Source organism: Bos mutus, chromosome 26, assembly GCF_027580195.1.
Source record: "Bos mutus isolate GX-2022 chromosome 26, NWIPB_WYAK_1.1, whole genome shotgun sequence".
NCBI classification, from domain to species: domain Eukaryota; kingdom Metazoa; phylum Chordata; class Mammalia; order Artiodactyla; family Bovidae; genus Bos; species Bos mutus.
The window spans coordinates 25,923,979-25,946,727 of NC_091642.1; the positions used below are offsets into that span (position 1 = coordinate 25,923,979).

At 42.1% G+C, this 22,749-nt stretch overlaps 1 protein-coding gene across 1 annotated transcript in view; it reads right to left on the reverse strand.

Moving 5' to 3' along the window:
- The window catches only part of SORCS3 (sortilin related VPS10 domain containing receptor 3), a 632,329-nt gene that overhangs the window by 89,657 nt on the left and 519,923 nt on the right, over positions 1–22,749 (reverse strand). Inside the window, exons 10-13 of the mRNA XM_070363359.1 lie at positions 14,756–14,902; positions 12,751–12,853; positions 6,529–6,605; positions 3,425–3,516 (exon numbers count right to left, since the gene is read on the reverse strand). Coding sequence (XP_070219460.1) covers positions 3,425–3,516; positions 6,529–6,605; positions 12,751–12,853; positions 14,756–14,902 — 419 coding nt within the window. The remainder of the gene's footprint in view (positions 1–3,424; positions 3,517–6,528; positions 6,606–12,750; positions 12,854–14,755; positions 14,903–22,749) is intronic.

The following is a 22,749-nucleotide window of genomic DNA, read 5'->3' on the forward strand; positions in this document are numbered from 1 at the left end:
TAAATATTTTCCAGCAAGGTCACTTTTGTGATAATCAAGTCATTGTGAGTCTAGGGTGTGTTCACAGACAGCTAGCATATGCAAGAGAAGAAATTATCCTTTTACCAGATCCTAAACACCATGTTCAGTTTCAATCATTGTAGAAAACTGACAATCAATGTGATTAAAATTAAGAAACAGTTGTTCTAGAAACAGGTTCTATGAATTGAATCAAGCTTAAGGGAAAGAAGAATAAGAGCTGAATAATTTACCATTGCCTTTTAACTTTCTAAGTAAGAAAGATCCAAATAGATCAGCACACAAAAATAATTGTTGCCTACAGAAAAGGGGTAATGTCTGTGAATGAAATTAGAATGTGGATAGATGTGTGAAAATATCAGTTTAAAAACAGATAGAATAAGGTAGAAAAGATTTGTATTCTCATAATTGTTCTAAAAAAGAAAGTCAAATATTTGAACAACAAATGAGCATTCTGTCTTGTCCTTTGGCATATCCCAATCCCTACACTAATACTGGAGAAACAGTATAGGCTCAGTGAATATGTGAGAAATAAATGAACAAAGGCATGGAATCAGTCTTGAATTGCATATCTGATCACTTTCCACACCTTAGAAAGCCTAGACCGAGCCATCTCTTTAGGGCCTTTCCAAGTGTAGGACTCTAAAATTCACACCCATTTCTGGAACAGATTTACTCTGCATAGGTCTGGGCAGCAGAACAAGGACTGGCAGACAGAAATTGCAAGTAGATTCATTATTGTTCGCCACAAAGCTAACTTTCTAACAACTAAAGCTGATGTACAACGCGGGAATCCATCTGTAAATTGGTCAGCTCTGTGCTGTCCTGGTAAGGTGGGTGTCTCAAGAGTTGTCAGAGAGGTATCTGCTGTACTGTCTCCTCAAGACCCTTCCTAATTTCATGCATTGATGACTTTATCATACTGAGATGAGAGCCACTAAAAGAAATGAAATCTTTCAACAACAATCAGACTCCTCCCCTGAATACTCTAGCACAGGAATAGAGTTAAAATGGTCATCGATGATCAATGTTCCTCCCTTCGGTTAGGTGTATTGCTCCATTTTACATTATCCCAAATGCACAAGGTGATGGCAATGAAGCTACATGGAAGTCCTTAAGAACAGCACATGCACTTTCACTTCTCAGAGGCACATACTGGTTGCAACTATTGTTTTCATGGGAATGTTTCTCTGAACAAAAACGCCAGTGCTCATAACCACTTACAGAAGAACAAAGGAACACAAATGGCCAGGTGATGTTTTGTTTTCAGTTTCCAAGAACATTCCATTGAAAGGAGACACTGACAGTTTGTCAGGGCTAAGCAAACAGTGGGATCCCTGTCTACTCGCTGATGAGTAACTCTATTATAAGTTTTCATTAGAGCATTGCATTCCACAGGGCTCCATTGTTCATTTCACTCTAATGCTTCTAAGGTACAAAGGTAATACTAATAATACTGGATGGAGGGCTTACCTGAAATAGCACTTAAATTCTAATCTCAATGGATCTAAGTGTACACAGTCACAAATGGATGGGTTCATTTGTATGCTGTTTTGTCTCCATGCATATCTAGCTACCTATCATTTCAATTTATAGGAAACAGCATGCCTTGTTAGCTGAGCTAAAGTTTCCCCAGCTCTTCAATTATGGTTCCAATTTTTTCTGAAAGGTGATATAGCTATTATTTAAATTCAAGAGCCACTATACAGGAGAGTGGGTAGGCCAATGTCTTTTTCTTATGCAAATATATATACATCTGTGTGTGCTGCCAAAATAATGTCAGTCTGAGACCTACTACAGAAAAGAACAATGAACTGATTACTTAACCTTCCTTCCACTTAAAATAAGCTATTTGTTTACCTTGAAGGTTGTAACTTAATTAGAAGCTACTGGTGATGAAGAAATTGCATTTGAGTTTCACAAACTTGCAACTCATAAGCCAGCCAGAGACAAAGTCAAGAAGTTTATAAGGAAATATTGACGATAATGATAAGGTCAGGCCCTTACAAAACACTCACTCAGCTTTGAAAGAGGAGTGCAAAGAATTCGTGAGTGAGTTACACTCAGCAGCTGGCATTTAACCAGTGCAGGGACTATTTCAGAGAAGGGCATTCATTAGTAGACGAGTAAGCAGACACCACGGGTGGTAACTAACTCGAGGGAAATATTTGTAGCATTTACGACAGTATCAACATCCACTAAATGGAAAAAATTTTGTTCCAAGAGCTTAGTTTGAACAATCATCTTTAATCTTTTATAAATTGAAGTGAACAAGGTGAACAAATTGGGGTAATATTATCGTTATTATTATAAGAGAAAATTCAATAGGAATGTAGCTATTTTTTTTCTGAGCTCTATAAATATTTATTTTCCCAACAACAAAAAAATATTTCATGGAATAGGGAACTATCAAACTTTGTATTAATGAACTTGAGAAGCAACATTTGATCCTATTACATTTTCCTGAGTGAATATTAAATAATTTTCCCAAGTTGGATAGCAATGCTTAGAATACAATGATAAGGGCTAAGAGATGTTACTTTTCTTGGTTAAAAAAAATAATGAACTTATGAGTCAAGCTGTCCTCTCTAGAAGTGTGAGCCCTACTCAGTTCTCAACAGAGAGAGCTCTTCCTACTACAGAGAGAGAGGTCTTGGTACTAGAAGGAATTACCTACGGATTCAACCCAAATGCCTGAACTTGTGTTTTAGTTCTTCTGAATCCTACCCATCCTTACTTACTCACTTTCTTGATTCCAACCAAATACAGTCTTCAGAGCACTCCCTACGTCTCCTGAATTCCAGGCTTGGTCAGAGTTTTCTCATCCCTTGGCTTTCCTCCCATCACTTCTACTCCTGCTCCTGGCATCCTTTCTTCAAGGATCAGCCCTCATGCCACCTATGGTATGAAGACCCCCACCCCTGCTCACACACTGGGGGTGTGGAGGCTCCATCCAGCCTCAGGATTCCAGCAATGCAGAGTCAGCATCCTTGTCCAGGCATTGCTTAGATTTCTGATGATATGTGGACGATCTAAACTCCTTACCTTGATTATGATCTCCCAGAGGACAGAGACCATGTAATAACACTCTGTGTACTTATTAAAGTATCTGGAAAATGAGCAGGTAAAAGAGAAGCATATTGGTGATAGAAACCCAACTTGGTGCTTCCAGGTACTAGCTGTGTAGCTGAGTAATGTATTTAATTTAATACTATTCATTATACCTCCTCATCTAAATCATCTGGTCTACTACTGTTACCTAGGAGTTGGATGATGTAATGTACATTAAATGAAGGGGTGGATAAAGAAATGGATGAAGAAAGGGGTATAAAACCATGCATAGCAACTTGTCCCAATATTTTCCACTGAAAAGTTTTCCATTAATAGGGTAGGAAGCTGTCCTTACCACAAATGCCTGACTGGCAGAGGTGTGTGTTTCATGGCCACGAGGGCGCCACCCCAGTCTAGGAACCAGACATTGTACTCTTCATCAAAGATCTGGAACAACAACAACAACAACAATCATAGCAACACCTTACATTTGCATGGTGCTTGAAAGTTTACCAAGATTTTCACATATATTGTTTCATCTAGATTCTGAGCCTTCCAACAATCTTATCAAGAAGTTTGACAAGCAATGTCATCCTCATTTAACAGATGAAAAAATGGGCTAGCAGAGAACAAATAACTGTCAACTGTCCCTAATCCACTCAAATGGCATTTCCAGGGTTCTTTCCCCTCGTACTGTGAGTCAGTGTGCCACAAGAAATTCAGGCAACAAGACCCATGCTCAACTAGATAACCCAATGGAAAACATAGCTTAAAAAACTTTTTCATCTTTTCATCTGAGTATGTTACTAGTCAGCTTTCTCTTTCTCGTCTTTTCAAATGAGACGTTTGCTAATTTATAAATGGTCTCTGTCTCATTCAGTCATTCGGTCATGTCAGACTCTTTACGACCCCTTGGACTGTGGCATGCCAGGCTTTCCTATATTCCACCATCTCCCGGAGTTTGCTCAAACTCATGTCCATTGAGTCGGTGATGTATCTTATAGTAGGGTTATAAACTTTCTAGGAACTTAAAGGACAATCCCTTTTAGACATGTGGACATTAAAGTCTACATGATAACTGAGTTCTCAGACTTAGCCACCACATCCTAATTTCCCATGCTTGAATGAAGACTTAAGTTTAGTGCTTGGGGATCCTTACGCTACATGTTCAATGGGATACCATGCTTCCTGAGATGCAGAGTTACTCATTCTTTGATTCATTCATTTGCCCATTACCTATCAATCTTTCCACTCACTCATCGATTTATTCAGTGATCCATCCATCCATCTGCATACGCATTTACTAAGCACCTACCATGACGCAAGTCTCAGAGCCTTAGCTCAGACCTAACTCCACATACAGCAACACTTCTACAATTTATAACTTTTAAGTCTTCAACCTAAGACAGAAAAAATTGTCTGCACCAAAGAACAAGTTCTCTCCTCTAGATCTTCTAGAGAAAAGTGGAATTAGAGAATTCCTCCAGTTCTTAACCACTAATGGTGGCTCTTACAAGCTGGATGGAGAGGTTGGGGTGGTGGGTCAAGTGAGACGTACTAGAAGGGGTAAAAAGATATAAGCAGAGTTAAAAAGGAGGGGATAGGAGGGATGGTGTCCCCTGTAAATATGACTCAGAGAACACCATAGAGAAAAGCAAATGGACTCTCGGGCCTAAACCTTTCAATTGGTTTTCTTCTTATATTTGCCTTTAAATGTCCACACTAATGGTGTGTTTTTTTATATTCCAGATATAAACATAGACTCTGAGTCTGAGTTCAAAAGTGGACTCCATGAATAGAAGCACTGGATCAAAGTCTGAGAGTAAGGACTACAAGAAGATTCTCAGTACTGAGGAAAAGAAGTTATTTTTCTTCATACTATCCTCTCTAAAATAGTATTCTGGCCACTTCTAACTCTTGCCCTGTTCAGCACTGTAGTGGAAGCTGGAATGCTTAGTTGTTTGGGAAAAGAGACAAGGAAACCAAAGTGGTGACAACACAAGGAAGGAATGTTGCAGTGGCCACCTGGCCAGGTGAGCTATTTCTTGTATTCAGGGACAATATTTTGTCTGTTGTGAATTTCTGGACCAGAAGAATTTACGTTCCAATTTCTACCCCATTTGGCACTTATAAGAGAGTATCTTATGTTTTGAAAGTATGTTCTTATTTATGTGTCTGTTCCTCATCTAGTTGATTCCATTGTGGGCAGGAATCTTCATTTATTCTTTGGAGTAGACCTTATAGTAGTTAACATAGGAGTTGTGTCTAGCATGTCCTTGGTAATTTTTTTTTTTTTTTTTTGATAAGTGGTAGTAGTGGAAGTGATGGCAATGGGGGTGGCGATGATGATGATGTTGGTGATGGTGATAATCTTCACCAAGGGACCCAAACAGAAAGTTGTGCAAGCAGATTTCAGATAGTTGCTTCATCTTCATCATTAAGACATTCAATACTCATCCTTTTTCTTCCTCAGATAGAAACCTCATCTTTAAGGTTTAGTAAAATGTCAACTCTTCTCGTGAAGTCTTTCCCAGTTTGCCCAAATAGAATTAATTTCTTCCATTTCTCTGCAAGCTGATAATGACATTAAAATAACACAATCTAAGCTACAATTATTTATGAACCCGTTTCCTCTACTTAATTTTGAGCTCCATGGGAAAAGGGACTCAAAAGTATTCAATGGCCTCATCAGGTTTATACTTGACACCTAGTTGACACTGTATAAGTCTGTGTCATCCAATATAGTAGCTACAAGAAACAATTTAAATTTAAATTGATTAAAATAAAATTAAAAATTCGCTCCTGTCACCCTAGCCATATTTCAAGTGTGCAACAAACATAAAGGACAGCATACACACAGCACATTTTCCTTATTGCTGAAAGTTCTATTGGACAGCACTACAAACAAAAATGTTTGTACAACTGAGTTAATTTTTCATATGGTCATATATCTATTAAGCAGTCTCATCCTTAACTAAGGTTAGGCCGACATATTATTTAAGCCATCACAGATGGCTTAAGCCACTTCCGTGGCTTTGCTGGTCTTAGTATTCTATACCCTTCACCTTGTAGATAAAGAAACAGATCTAGAAAGGTAGAGAGACGTGCTTGCCAAGATCCCGTGGCACATTAATGATACAAAATTGTTTTATTGATTGTATCCCCTCACACAGGCATGGTAATTAAGCATCTGGTGACTGTTCCATACCATTTGCTGAATGAAAGAATGAAAAAACTAGGGAAACTCCAGTTCTTCTTATTCCTTGCCCAGCTCTTCCCATTTTACCCCATTGCTCATCGATTCTTCCAGCTACTTTGACCAAACAGAATTGCTGCTTCAATTTTTTTTTTTTTTTTACAAACAAAAAGTCACAATGAGCCTGAGAATCCATTGATAAGAGAAATATTGGCAGAATTTGCCCTAAATATCTCTTCCCTGTTCCCGAATCTCTCAGTTACCTGTCTCCATGTGTTGCCCCCATCAGAAGAGATGAACACACTGATGTCAGTATATGAGAGCTCCGGACCAATGTTGCCTAAAACAGAAGCAGATTATTTGAAAATGTCAGGAGCTTTACAGATTACGTGTGCTTGGGGTTGAGGAAAGGGGTAGCAGAGAGTACAGGTTTTCCAAGTTATGTTTAGAATATATTTATGCAGTTTTTTCTTGGTGTCATATTAGAACCCCAGCAGGAAGATAACCTAACATGGAAAACAACAAATGAATAAATAATACAAGAGGGACGCCTGTTTAAAAGACAACACCCAAAGACCAAATATCGATTAGCCTGGATCTCTGGAACTATTCATTCTGTATTCCATCAGTCTCTCCAAAATTGATCTTGATGATGGCAAAGACCAGAAGAGTAAACAATTATGCTAGCCTAGGAACACCTTCCTTCTCATATGTAATTTTAGGTTAAGAAAAACCGGTGTATGTGTGAGTATGTATATGTGTGTGTGTGCACATATGTGTATCTGTTTCCAAGTTAAACCTGTCAAAATATTTCTTGTGTGCCAGGCCATTGAATAAACCAACGGTACAGAATATGTAACCAAAGTGATAGAGTTTCCAGAAGAAGATGACAATATTTAGCAGACCGCGGTCGTCAAGTACCTAGAGAAGGAAATGGCAACCCATCCCAGTATTCTCACCTGGAGGATCCCATGGACAGAGGCGCCTGGTGGGCTACAGTCCATGGGGTCACAAGACTTAGCAACTTAGCGACTAAGCCATGGTCATCAAGCATGGTGGGAGAAGTCACCTGGATTACACCTAGACTGACCACAATTCCTGTCTTATTCCTTCACACCTTTTCCCTCTCCCCTTCTTTTTCTTCCCTTTGCATCACCTTGTGGTTATATTTGTAAAAACAAGAAAGTAGTTAAGATTTTCTAGCCTATCCATATTGCCCAAGTTTACCCACAAACCCTCTGGTCCCAGAACAAATGTCCCAAACTTAAAAGTGAGCTGCTCAATAAATAATTGTACAACAGATGAATGAGGAAACACGTGACTGAATTATGTTATGATGTTGATGTGCATTTGGGGAGGTCTTTAGAAGCAGGAGAGTGCCCTAAACATGTAAGAATTTATCATTGAGGCTGATATTTTTTCTTTAAAAATAGCAGGAAGGGAATGTTAGCTCCCACACATCTGTAGCCTAAATAAGAGCACAATAAAAATGCAGTAATGAAAATGTTAATTGAGCTCCTGACATTTAATGCTTCAAAATGAGAAATTAAAGCCAGGCTACAGCTTGTCAAGCTCACATCAGCATCAGGGAGCACACAGCTAGCCAACTTGTTTTGACACTCAGACTTCCAAAAATAACCCTAGGGCTCAGGGCTCAGGCAGTCAGTACCAGTGGAGAGGGTAGTGACATGGTGAACAGTTCTGAGGATCTATGTCTAGAATCTGGACTTCAACTCTTCAGATGCAGGTTTTGGAAGACACAGAAATGAAGAAAGTAAAGAGGGACGGGACAGAGAATGTCAACCTGTCCTTTACTTATGGCCACCTGGAGCACTGTGCCAAATATTCTGAGCCCATGTTTGGTTTCAACAGAGCAGAGTTTGGTGACCGATAAGTAACATCTACCAAGGGTGGTAGAGAGGCAGGGAGGCAGGTGTATGTATAGCCCCCCAAGAGCTAGAATCTGCCGGCCCTGTAAGGGCTTAGCATCTGTTACATCCTCTTTAGGAGCTGGTTCTGCCTATATCTTAAACCTCTCTTGCAAAGCTCAAGGAGACTGATTTTGGAGGCATGGTGATGATGAGAATCCAAGGCTCCCAGTGAAGCTTGCTTTAGAAATATCTTGGGTCAATTGAAAGGATCCCTGAAAGAAATGCTACTGATCACAGACCAAAAGTCAGTTCCCAGAGGAAAGGACAGAAAAGGGGGTGTCCAGGATGACTTGATCTTTGAACACATTCCATTCCCAATTGGACCTATAGGAAGGAAACCTCTGAGGGAGAGTCTGGATTACGGTGTGAGAGAAGGAAGATCTGAATGCTGTGCCTCACTTGTTACAGTGAAACTGGATGAGGGCTCCCAGTGTGGCCCCAGGCCAGGCTAGAGGAAGAGGCAGCTGGTCCCCCTTGGAGTGGTGTGATAGGAGAAATGGGGAGAGCCATGGAAAACAGGGAGCTCCTCACAACAACAGCTTAGCTGGTCAATCACACAGGTTCTGCGGCCCATCTGGGCAGCTGTCAACAACATGCTTTTAGCCTTATGTCCTCCCAAGGTACCTTTCTACCTAAGGCTTTATTTAGACACTCCCGGAAAAGAGAGCACGTCAAGGCTGTATATTGTCACCCTGCTTATTTAACTTATATGCAGAGTACATCATGAAAAATGCTGGACTGGAAGAAACACAAGCTGGAATCAAGATTCCTGGGAGAAATATCAATAACCTCAGATATGCAGATGACACCACCATTATGGCAGAAAGTGAAGAGGAACTCAAAAGCCTCTTGATGAAAGTGAAAGTGGAGAGTGAAAAAGTTGGCTTAAAGCTCAACATTCAGAAAACGAAGATCATAGCATCCGGTCCCATCACTTCATGGGAAATAGATGGGGAAACAGTGGAAACAGTGACATACTTTATTTTTTTGAGCTCCAAAATCACTGCAGATGGTGACTGCAGCCATGAAATTAAAAGACGTTTACTCCTTGGAAGGAAAGTTATGACCAACCTAGATAGCATATTCAAAAGCAGAGACATTACTTTGCCAACAAATGTCCATCTAGTCAAGGCTATGGTTTTTCCAGTGGTCATGTATGGATGTGAGAATTGGACTGTGAAGAAGGCTGAGTGCCAAAGAATTGATGCTTTTGAACTGTGGTGTTGGAGAAGACTCTTGAGAGTCCCTTGGACTGCAAGGAGATACAACCAGTCCATTCTGAAGATCAGCCCTGGGATTTCTTTGGAAGGAATGATGCTAAAGCTGAAACTCCAGTACTTTGGCCACCTCATGCGAAGAGTTGACTCATTGGAAAAGACTCTGATGCTGGGAGGGATTGGGGGCAGGAGGAGAAGGGGACGACAGAGGATGAGATGGCTGATTGGCATCACTGACTCGATGGACGTGAGTCTGAGTGAACTCCGGGAGTCGGTGATGGACAGGGAGGCCTGGCGTGCTGCGATTCATGGGGTCGCAAAGAGTCGGACTCGACTGAGCGACTGAACTGAACTGAACTGAACTGGAAAAAAGAGAGAGAGACAGAAACACAAAGAGACAGGGGGAGAATCTTAACATGCTCTGAGGTTAGAGATGCTTCTCTCACCACCACTGATGTCCACTCAGGGTAATTAAATGCAAGAGGAAGCAGACAGTACAGGAAAGCACCTCCATGGAGGGGACAACATAAGGGTATGAACATTCAGAGTGTACAGGAAGCATGGCAGGGAGCCTGGAGTAGCTGTGGGGCTGGCAGGTAAAGGGGCTCGGGACTAGGTCTGGCCGAATGGCTACTGGATGGACTAGACTTGGAGGCAGAGGGAGTGTGAGTGAGGGCAAGATACCTGTTCCTCCTGCCCTCTACCTCTTCACCCATAAATCATAGGGCCATTTGCAATCACAGCAGGAAAGTGCTCTGTACACCTTAAGAACCTGGAAGGATGTATGGTCTCGGTGACCAGCTTGAAACCACAGTGTAAGGATACTTAGTACTCTGGTGCTTCTGCTGCTAAAAAGCAAATGCCAAACTTTCCAGACTGGAATTCTATCTGCCTTTGGAGGTGGTCTCAACAGACATAAGAGATGAATCCCGGCAGGCACTGTCATCCATGCCGCTTCCCCGACCCCTGGTCTCAGTGGGAGATAGGAGAAGGCAGTGAGGAGTGAAGGTGAGAGGGACCAGGGCCATTGACACCTGAAGGCAGGAGACATGCATGGATCTGGAAAAGGCTTCTGGAGAGACAGGTCCATCCAGACCACTGAAGGCATCCTCGGCTAAGTTTGTAATTATTTTTCTGATAGTGAAACGACCTTCAGGGAGAACTGGCAAGCAGGGTAAGGAGAAGCTGGGAATAAGGAGACATCTGTCAGTGACCCAGTAAAGGCTTTTCATGAGGATCTTGTCAGCTGTGTTATGCCCCTCTTGATGCACTATGCAAAGTTACAAGAGTTACAAGGGGAGAATATTAGTAAATTCTCATGGAAATGGGCAAAAGAAGTTTCAGAATCCAGTCTTGAATGCCTATGTGTTTGTTAGCTCATAAAGACTTAGTTAGAGTAATTTCGAGCCCCATGATGGTTGTAGGTGATACCGGCCATAACTAACCCTCCTGACTATGCTCTGAGCCCTCAGCGGGATCTTGTAGGCACACTCTCCAATCTCTAATTCTTACAACACCCTCACAAGGCAGGGAAAGATAACTTGATTTGCAGATGAGGAAAATGAAGCACAGAGGTTAAAGAACTTGGTCAAATTCTTAAGGCTCATAAGTGTCAGAGCTCAGCTTGGAAAGCAGGCCTGCAGAGTTCCTAAGTGCATTCATTCATTCTGGAGATGCACACTGAAAGCACATTATTTGTGGATTTCTATTGAAAGACGTGTACAAATCATGTTCTTCTGGTGCAATAAGAGCAGTTCTAAATTTCTGTAATATTAATGATGATATTATAAAAGGTATCATGTATTGAGCATTCAATATCTCCTAGGCACTGTTTTGAACGCTTGAAACCCATCACTTTGTTTAATACTCCAGTTCCATTATGTCGGTACTCTTTTTTCCACTGTCAGTGAAAACACCAATGTTTAGAGTGGCTAAGCCACAGAAAGAAATCCTGGCTACATAGTTAGCATTTACATAATGATAACTTTTATTATTTTTTTTCCTTTTTTTTACAATTTATTTTTATTGGAGGATAATTACTTTACAATATTGTGACAGCCTCTGCCACACATCAACATGAATCGGCCACGGGCATACGTGTGTCCCCTCCCTACTGAAGCCCCCTGCCACCTCCCTTTCTACTCCATCCCACAGGGAACCCAAAGTCTGTGCTCTGTAACTTTTATTATTGATTACTGTTCTCCAGTGTTCCTTCCACTCCAGTCCAGGGCCTCCTGTAGGCCTGGAGGAGAGGCAAAGTATAGCAGTCCCACAGTTGGGAGGCCTAACAGACATGGATGATGGAGTGTGGGGGTCACTACCCCCGTCAGGAACATAGTACCAGAGCCTGCCTTCAACACTCAGTGTGCTGGGCTCCCTGAAGCCAGTGGTGTTAAATATGGTGGATCCAGTTTCTATGGGTGGAGAGTTGACTGAGGTGTCTTCAGAAGGCTATGACAGCTGTCACCCCAATTCGAGTGGATGGTCACTGGTGGTATTTAAAAGTTCGTGCAGTTGAAGGGTTGGAGAAGGAAGTCATGGCTAGCAGAGCAGTAACTCCAGGGCCTGGAGCTTCAGGTTGATGAGTTTATCATCTCGGCGGGTCTCTGTGAATTTATCTACTTTCATTAGAAAAAAACTGCCTCATACCAGAGCCCTAACTTCGAAGATTAGAGGCCTGCTTTGCTTTATGCCATTAATGTATTCCTGAAAAGGTGTATGGAAATCAAATGCATGCTAATCAGAGCACTTTCCCCAGGAGACTTTCGTTTTCATCTCGGAGTTGTTTTATCTTCATTTCTGATTGATGTTCAGTGGACAGTGGTTCCAACAATGCAACCTGGAGTTTCTCTGCCCTTTCCCCCAGGCCCTCAGCCAAGTGGTTAACCATGTGTAAACAAATCTTTACATGCACCAGAGACCTCCTGATTAAAAACAGCTCTGGGGTGAAACCTTTTGTAAAGAATCCTCTGTGCAAAGAGAAAACTACCCCAAACTTATACTTGGTGAGCTAAGAAGCTCATATATCACATTTTCTCAAAGTGAGAATTCCCTATTGCAAACAACCTTTCTGATCAGTTAGATGACTTGAAAAGGAACTCTGGCCTCTAGCTAACACAGGGGACTGCGCTATGACCACGTGAAATGTTGCATTTACCAAAAGTTACAAGGTTCTGGAGCTCTTTGCCTGGGTTATTAGGTTGGCCTTGCAGTTCCACAAATTCTGCCTGTTTTCTGGGATGAATGCCCACAGCTTTTATCTGACGCTCAAATGATTACAAAGAGGTCATGACACATGCCAGAAGCCCTCAGTAAGAAGAAGCTCAGTCTTCCTTACCTGTAGCCACCACGAGCCCTGGAGCTGTCTCCTTGCTGGAGATTCTTCCTGAGGAATATGGATTTTCGGAGATCTGCAAGTGTAGGTGTAGGGAGCAGAAAGGCTAAAATGGAGAAAAAGAAAGTAGTTTCATTCCTGGGAACTTCATTCTTGTCAGGGAACTCCTGACATGCATCCCTGGCCCACCAGATACAGGGCTCGCAGGTGCCAACCTTCTAGGAACAGCAAGGGTTAGATGTGAGTCACTTACTCACTGCCCCAAGAGATGACCTGGGGCAGGAGTCATCTCTCCCTGAACAGCTGATAGAATCACATCAGAACCTGCCCTGAGCACCATTCATAGGCCCCTTCTTGTCCCTGCTCCCACCACAATTGTATGCTTCCCCTTTCTCACCCCGACTCTATCTATCGAGGTCCAGTTCATGGTCAGCCTCATGAAGCCTCCTGACCATTTCTTCCCACCCACAGGATGACACTGGTCTTCTCCCATCTTTCACCGTGGCCATCACACTCTGCTTCTTGGAGCTCTGTGGGGGCCACTGGGAGCAGTGGAGGGGGAAGTGAAGAGAGACAGTCTTGACCCTCTACCCTCTTCTTCAATCAGATGGTCCCTCTTTCTGCTTCATGTGTTTGGTTCCTGTTTATAATTTTACTTTGAATTTCACTTAAATTGTCTGAAGCCATTATCTGAAATTTGTATAAGTTTGTCTTCTTTACTTATTTATCCCTAGTTGAGTTTCTTTAAAAGGATTAGGGATTTAGAGAGATGTAGACACATAATAGGAGAAGGCAATGGCACCCCACTCCAGTACTCTTGCCTGGAAAATCCCATGGATGGAGGAGCCTGGTAGGCTGCAGTCCATGGGGTCGCTTAAGAGTTGGGCATGACTGAGCGACTTCACTTTCACTTTTCACTTTCATGCATTGGAGAAGGAAATGGCAACCCACTCCAGTATTCTTGCCTGGAGAATCCCAGGGACAGAGGAGCCTAGTGGGCTGCCGTCTATGGGGTCGCACAGAGTTGGACACGACTGAAGCGACTAGCAGCAGCAGCAGCAGACACATAATAAAAAATATATATAAAAAAATTGTGAAATTGGGGAAAGGAGAAAATTAGGTTAATAAAATAAGATGAATCCATGGGTAAGATTTAGGGAGTGGGGAATTCTTGCTGTGACCAGTTCTTGGACACAGGCAGGCATATGTCTCTGACCTTCCTAGTACCCCAAGCCAAAAACATGGAGCTGGACTGAAAACTACAAAAGGAAAAGGCCATGTTAATCCCATTTACCACCATACTCCCAGTTTTTAACATAATGTCTGGAATATCCAGTAAGTAGTGAAAAGCAACTTTTTTTGCAAAGGAGAAACATAATCATTTCTGGGACTGTAGAAATGTTTCTCACATTTGTCCTCTTTAAGAGGGCACTGAGGGTTGTGAATTTCATTGTTAATGATATGGCTTCCCTCCTCATTTGGAGTTGCGGCCCCTGAGAACAGAGATCATGTCTTATACATTAGATCCTCCATGTGCCTATGTCAATATCCCATATAGCTGGAACCCTGGGAATGCTGAGAGATTAACTCTTGTCCATGTGGACATACCAGCCTGCATTTCTTGGGCTTCTAATGCAGCTTTTACTTACCTTACCCATTTTCAAGCACTTATCAAATGGCATCATATCAGTATCAGCTAATAGGTATTTACCACTACTGAGCTCTGCCTGGGACCCTTGGGCACAGGCTTTCTCCTATGCGTCTTTCTCTTACTAGAAGTTGTAGCACATAGTATATTCTCAAGTAAAAGCTTGTGGAATCCAACTGAACTTTCCATCCAGACGATATGGCAGTCTGAGTCCACAGATCAATGCCCTAGGAGTTGTAGGAAATCCCTGCCCAGCACCAGGCACCTTCCTAAGGCCTCTCTGGTGGAATAAGGCCCCTGATGGAGCATCCCCAGGTAAGTAGTCTGCCCTGTGGTCTCACATGAGACCGGGACACTGACCAGCAGGCAGTGTACTGGGTTTCCTCTCAGGTCCATATCTGGAGCTTGCAGGAGGCGCCAATCCCTGCCTTTGTTGTAGGTGATGTATGTCTTCACCTGGTCATCCACCTTCTTGTTTGCCAGGAATATCCCTTTGATACCGGCTACCTAGGAAAAAGGGCGAAAGATGGAGAACCACGTTGGGCCAAAATGCTTATAGTTTTGGAGAAGCCTAGGGAGAAATCCCCTAGGATTGTCCACAGTGTGTTGGAGAACACAAGAGGAAAAGAGGAGGAGCATGGTGAGAAATGTCACATTCCACATGGTCTACAGGAGATGTTTAAGCTCATTATTCTTGCCTGGAGAATCCCAGGGACAGAGGAGCCTGGTGGGCTGCCGTCTATGGGGTCACGCAGAGTCGGACATGACTGAAGCGACTTAGCAGCATCAGCAGCTGCTGGCCTCCACACAACCCCCCCACTCCTTCAACCACCTCCTGCCACAAACCAGATATTCCATCCTCCTCTTACTCATCTTCTTTGCCCCACTCTACACATCTCTGTACTTTGTTCAGAGGACTTTACCCTTAATTAACTTTTTATCCTTAATTAACCACCAAAATTTCCTCTGGGGTGGAAGTGAATGATAGCAAACCCAAGTAGTTACTCCTAGAGAACATTTGAGATTAGCCAACATATACTATATATAAAATAGATAAACAAGAAAGACCTGCTGCATAGCACCAAGAAGTATATTCAGTATCTTACAATAACTTATAATAATGGAAAAGAATTTGAAAAGAATACACATATTCATATACATATATGTATAAATGTATACATATGTGTGTATATATATATATATATACATATATATATAACTGAATCATTTTTCTGTACACCTGAAATATTGTTCAGTTCAGTTCAGTTGCTCAGTCGTGTCTGACTCTTTGCGACCCCATGAACCGCAGCACGCCAGGCCTCCCTGTCCATCACCAACTCCCAGAGTCCACCCAAACCCATGTCCATTGAGTTGGTGATGCCATCTAGGCATCTCATCCTCTGTCGTCCCCTTCTCCTCCTGCCCTCAATCTTTCCCAGCATCAGGGTCTTTTCAAATGAGTCAGCTCTTCGCGTGAGGTGGCCAAAGTATTGGAGTTTCAGCTTCAACATCAGTCCCTCCAATGAACACCCAGGACTGATCTCCTTTAGGATGGACTGGTTGGATCTCCCTGCAGTCCAAGGGACTCTCAAGAGTCTTCTCCAACATCACAGTTCAAAAGTATCAATTCTTCAGCACTCAGCCTTCTTTATAGTCCAATACTCACATCCATCCATACATGACTACTGGAAAAACCATAGCTTCGACTAGACAGACCTTTGTTGGCAAAGTAATGTCTCTGCTTTTTAATATGCTGTCTAGGTTAGTCATAACTTTCCTTCCAAAGAGCAAGTGTCTTTTAATTTCATGGCTGCAATCACCATCTGCAGTGATTTTGGAGCCCAGAAAAATAAGGTCAGCCACCATGTCCACTGTTTCCACTTCTATTTGCCATGAAGTGATGGGACCAGATGCCATGATCTTAGTTTTCTGAATGTTGAGTTTTAAGCCAACCTTTTCACTCTTCTCTTTCACTTTCATCAAGAGGCTCTTTAGTTCTTCCTCACTTTCTGCCATAAGGGTGGCGTCATCTGCATATCTGAGGTTATTGATATTTCTCCCAGCAATCTTGATTCCAGCTTGTGCTTCCTCCAGTCCAGTGTTTCTCATGATGTACTCTGCATATAAGTTAAATAAGCAGGGTGACAATATACAGCCTTGATGTACTCCTTTTCCTATTTGGAACCAGTCTGTTGTTCCATGTCCAGTTCTAACTGTTGCTTCCTGACCTGCATATAGCTTTCTCAAGAGGCAGGTCAGGTGGTCTGGTATTCCCATCTCTTTCAGAATTTTCCACAGTTTATTGTGATCCACACAGTCAAAGGCTTTGGCATAGTCAATAAAGCAGAAATAGATGTTTTTCTGGAGCTCTCTTGTTTTTTCCATGATCCAGCGGATGCTGTCAATTTAATCTCTGGTTCCTCTGCCTTTTCTAAAACCAGCTTGAACATCTGGAATTTCATAGTTCATGTATTGCTGAAGCCTGGCTTGGAGAATTTTGAGCATTACTTTACTAGCATGTGAGATAAGTGTAATTGTGCAGTAGTTTGAGCATTCTTTGGCATTGCCTTTCTTTGGAATGAAAACTGAGCTTTTCCAGTCCTGTGGCCACTGCTGACATTGTAAATCAACTATATTTCAATAAAAATTAAAAAATAAATAAAAACAGAGAACATAGGATTTTGCTCAGAGAGGGTTTGTAGACAGGTTTTCAAGGCATCAAGGTATAATCTGTAATGGTGCTAAGTTGAAGTGTCCTGATTAGTAGTGAGGAAGATGTTCTCTTAAAAAGTTAATCAATAAGATAATTAAGGATAAAGGATCACAACAAACTTTGGAAAATTCTTAAAGAGATGGGAATACCAGACCACCTGACCTGCCTCCTGAGAAATCTGCATGCAGGTCAAGAAACAACAGTCAGAACTGGACATGGAACAACGAACCGGTTCCAAATTGGGAAAGGAGTATGTCCAGGCTATATACTGTTACCCTGCTTGTTTAACTTATATGCAGAGTACATCATCGGAGAAGGCAATGGCACCCCACTCCAGTACTCTTGCCTGGAAAATCCCATGGACGGAGGAGCCTAGTAGGCTGCAGTCCATGGGGTCGCTGAGGGTTGGACACGACTGAGCGATTTCACTTTCACTTTTCACTTTCATGCATTGGAGAAGGAAATGGCAACCCACTCCAGTGTTCTTGCCTGGAGAATCCCAGGGACGGGGGAGCCTGCTGGGCTGCCGTCTATGGGGTCGCACAGAGTCGGACACAACTGAAGCGACTTAGCAGCAGCAGCAGCAGCAGAGTACATCATGTGAAATGCTGGGCTGGATGAATCACAGGCTTGAATCAAGATTACCAGGAGAAATATCAATAACCTCAGATATGCAGATGATACCACGCTTGTGGCAGAAAGCAAAGAAGAACTAAAGAGCCTCTTGATGAAAGTAAAGAGAAGAAAGTGAAAAGTTTGGCTTAAAACTCAACATTCAAAAAACTAAGATCATGGAATCTGATTCCATCACTTCATGGCAAATAGATGGGGAAACAGTCGAAACAGTGACAGACTTTATTTATTTGGGCTCCAAAATCACTGCAGATGGTGACTGCAGCCATGAAATTAAAAGACACTTGCTCCTTGGAAGAAAATTTATGACCTACCTAGACAGCATATTAAAAAGCAGAGATATTACTTTGCCAACAAAGGTCCATCTAGTCAAAACAATGTTTTTTCCAGTAGTCATGTATGGATGTGAGAGTTGGACTATAAAGAAAGCTGAGCACTGAAGAATTGATGCTTATGGACTGTGGTGTTGGAGCAGACTCTTAAAAGTCCCTTGGACTGCAAGGAGATCCAACCAGTCCATCCTAAAGGAAATCAGTCCTGAATATTTATTGGAAGGGCTGATGTTGACGCTGAAACTCGAATATTTCAGACACCAGATGTGAAGCACTGAGTCATTGGAAAAGACCCTGATGCTGGAAAAGATTGAAGGTGGGAGGAGAAGGGGACGACAGAGGATGAGATGGCTGGATGGCATCACTGACTCAATGGACATGAGTTTGAGTAAACTCTGGGAGTTGGTGATGGACAGGGAGCCTGGCATGGTGCGGTCCATGAGGTTGCAAAGAGTTGGACATGACTGAGTGACTGAACTGAACTGAGATGTCTTCTATCTCGGATGACCCAGCTTGGTGACCTGGCCCCTATCATCGGCTGTGACACCAGTCACTGTGGACTTTGGATAATTCTTATTTTATCTTGGGTCTCAGCCAATTGTCACTTTAAAAAATGTGGAATAAGCCCTTCCCTTTCTTTTTTTCCTCTGTTGGTTGGCAAAGGATACCACAGATAATGTAGACCACTCTTGCCAGAGTTCCCCATGTATTGGGATTTGCATACCTTTGATATTCTGAAGGAAGAAGAGCATCACCACAAGTAGCTACAGACTGAGGAGATTTATCATCCAGAACGGTTCAAGACTAAGCACAGATTTGACTCACTTTTATTACTTCTCTGCCCACATCTGAGCAATAAGAAGAGATATTTAGAATGACAGCAATCTATGTTGTCTTAACTTTCCATTTAAGTTCCAAAGGAAAGGTAATTCAAATTGTTTAGATACATATAAACAAGACTTCAGCAGATTTTCTAGATAACACTATTAAAATTTTAATTGTATTCATCCTTACCCCCATTCTTTGAGGGTCATCGTGAATTGACGTGTATTGCAGTTCTGAGAGGATCCCAGTGGGAGCAAAGGGAAAGACTTTCATAGAAGTCAGCTCTTCTGTTTTGTTTGTTTGTTTGTTTGTTTGATTTTTAATGACATAATTTAGCTGATGAAATGAGAAGTGCTTTTTTTTTTTTTTTTAAGTAACCTGACTGACCTTGAAAGAGAATAAAGAATGCCAACCCAAATACAAAATAAATAAATAAATAACAAAAACCAAACAGGGCATGTCTGGAGGAGAACAGACTGGGAAGGACACCACTAGGGGAATTTGACAAAGGGCCAAGGGTGGAATTGATTACAATCCTATTGTGAACAGAGGGTGGGAAAGGACAGAAGCCAGGGTGGGGCGAGGGACAGTGGTGTCAGCCTTATGCCCTTTCCCAGTGGTACCCTCCCTGCCTTAGCTGCTCAGAGACAGTGCCGTTTCAGGAAGGCTGGTACCTCACATACTCGTCCAAGGTCTGTGAGGCTCTGCAATCACCTCAGTCTTTAAAACCAACTGCAAAGGTGTCTGTCTCAAACCCAGTTACTGATAATTCCTCACAGGGAATCGAATCTGAGTTTCCTTAGAACCTTCTGCCTAATGCAGGCCTTTTGTTATTCTCTTTAGACACAGGGCTGGTACCTTTTCTTGTGTATTACCAGTTAATAACGCCATATCTCTCTCTCATGCCGGTTGCCCCTCTCCATCGTGCACCAGAGGCCTTGCTATCTAATTTCTAGAACATAAATAGGTCAGAATCAGACTCTCATCTGTCACCTGCACACCCTGCCTCCTAGTTTGATGCATTCCAGCATGAATTACTAGCCACTCTGCTGCTGCTTGTGTTCTTCTGGATAAGTATGCTTGGAAAATATATGCCAATATTACATTAGCATTTTCCCCCTAAGAACCCCACCACTCGGGTGGGTATTTTCTGTGTGCCTCACTTAGTCTGAGAGCAAAATCATGAGAATGGAGACTGAAAAGATACAGAAAGGAGAGATTTTGAGGGAACCCAGATGCATCTCTGAGGGTGTTCCTCCTGCAGCTGCACATAATGCCAAAGAAATCTCAGTCTTGTCTGGGGGCAAAAAGGAACACTTTCCATTTGTATTTGGATTCTTCTAAGCCCCATCATTGCTGCTGAATTGCTTCTTGGCTCCATCTCTTGAATAAATGGGCTGCAAGTTTGGAGGGTACTTTGCTTTCTGTATCCTAGGCCAATAGCTTTCAAACTTTCCAAGCACAGCCCAAGTATGAAATCCATTTCCGTTGCCACCTAGTAGACTCATAACCATATATGCATATATGTGTACACATGTAGCATATCCAAAACAAAAGTTCCATGAAACACTACTTGCCTTCACTACATGCAGTATAAAGAAACTGGAGAATAAGACACACATTTTAGCTTCTCCATTCAAGGAGGCATTTAGAATCTGATAAACTTAAACATGCTATGGGCCACTGTGGTTTGAAATCAGAAGCATAGCTGCTGCTGTTGGCCCCGAGAGCTCAAGGAGCAAGCTACCAGCTTGTGGTAGTCCCCACAGAAGAGAGTAGTATTGATACAAGATTCCAGGCCTGCACGACCCAGTTTCCCCCGGGAATCAGTCTGAGGTGCAAAGGGACACTGACAGCAGCCCCTTGGCAGAGCACCGAGTCCAGGTGGCATGCTCATCTGTCGCTCACTCCCCTGGGCCCTCAGGACAAGGAAACCAGGGTTGTGCTGAGAAAAGCAATTATCATGGTGTGCCTTGGGCTGTCCCTAGAGTTGGACCTGTGGTGAGGAGCTGAAGAAGATTAGTTTGGGTAAAATGTCCCCACGGAGTCTGTAAGTAGTTGTCCATCTGTCCAAAGAAGGGTAACGTAAGGTCAAGATAAAGCAGTGGGTGGAGGGGAGTCACCGGAGACAAGGAAAGCAATGAAACGTCAATAATATGGGCAAAGAGGCCAGAACACTAAGGGTGGCTCAGAGTTTCATTTTATCCATCCAACCAAGTATAGTGAGGTCAAGATATAATTACTCATTAGGAAATCTAAATAGAACTAACAAAGTACCACTAGGCCTCTGAAAGAATGTCTAAACACACACGCATGCCACACACTCCCCACCTCCCCCCTACATGCACACACACACCTGATAATACCAAGGTGAAGCAACTAGAACTTGTTTTCATCTCTGGTGGAGAACAAAATGATATTGCCAGTTAAGAAATGGCTTGGTGGCTTTTTATAAACATAAACACATTTTTGAGAGTCCCTTGGACAGCAAGGAGATCAAACCAGTCAATCCTGAAAGAAATCAATCCTGAATATTCATTGGAAGAACTGTTGCTAAAGTTGAAGCTCCAATACTTTGGCTACCTGATGTGAAGAGCTGACTCATTGGGGGAAGAGCCTGATGCTGGGAAAGAATGAATGCAAAAGGAGAAGGAAGCAGCAGATGATGAGATGGTTAGATAGCATCACCGACTCAATGGACATGAATTTGAGCAAACTCTGGGAGACAGTGAAGGACAGAGGAGTCTACGGTGTTGCAGAGTTGGACATGACTTAGAACTGAACAACAACACACACACACATTGGACCTAGCAATTCTGCTTCTAGGTATTTATCCATGAGAAAGAAAAACTTATGTTCACACGAATGTTTACAGAAATTTCATTCATAGTCACACAGATCTGGAAACAACCTGAATAACCTTCAACTGCCAAATGAATGAACAAACAAGAACACATGCAGGCAATGCAGTGCTGCTCAGCAATAGAAAGAAAGGAACATCTCTTGATATTCAATAAGATGGGTGGATCTCAAAATAATAAGTGAAAGAAGCTAGACTCAAAAGACTCCCTACTGCACAATTTCATTCATATGAAAATGTAGAAAAGGCAAAACTGGAGGGAGAGAAATCATACCGGCTTGCCAGTGACTTTGGATGGGAGGAGAGTGATCACAAAAGGGCCATAAGAGGGAATGCTTTGGGACAATATCCTATATATTCAGTGTTCTATATCTTGATTATGGTGGTAGATGTACATACCTTTGTTAAGACTCATAGAACCAAAAAGGTTAAATTTTACTGCACATGAATTATACCTCAATTAAAAAAAAATGAATGTAAAAAAAAAAAGTGTAATAGGAAGAGGCTGAACTTTTGGGTCAAATGGACATAAGTTGGTTCACAGATAGCTTCTCCCTTTTACTAGCTGTGTGACCCAAGTCAAGTTACCAAGTTTTCTGCATCTTTGTACTCTCACAGGCACAATACAGAATAATATCTACCACATGGAGATGCTATAATAGATAAATAAGAAAAAGTGTATATATATATATATATATATATATATATCATTAAGGGTTATGCTGTCCAATACCATAGCCACTAGCCCCATAGGGCTCCTGAACACTTGAAATGTGGCCAGTAGGAGTGAGAAACTGACTTTTAGTTTTATTTAATTTTAACCAATTTAAATATAAATTTAAAACTGATATTGGATTCAGTTACTGGCAAACTTCTAAATATGCTTGGAATCACCAGGGTATGTGAATCTACCTTTTCTACTATAAATTTTATGAAATGTAAATGCTGATGAAGTGTTTATGCTGAAAATTTAGCATATGAATTGAGATCC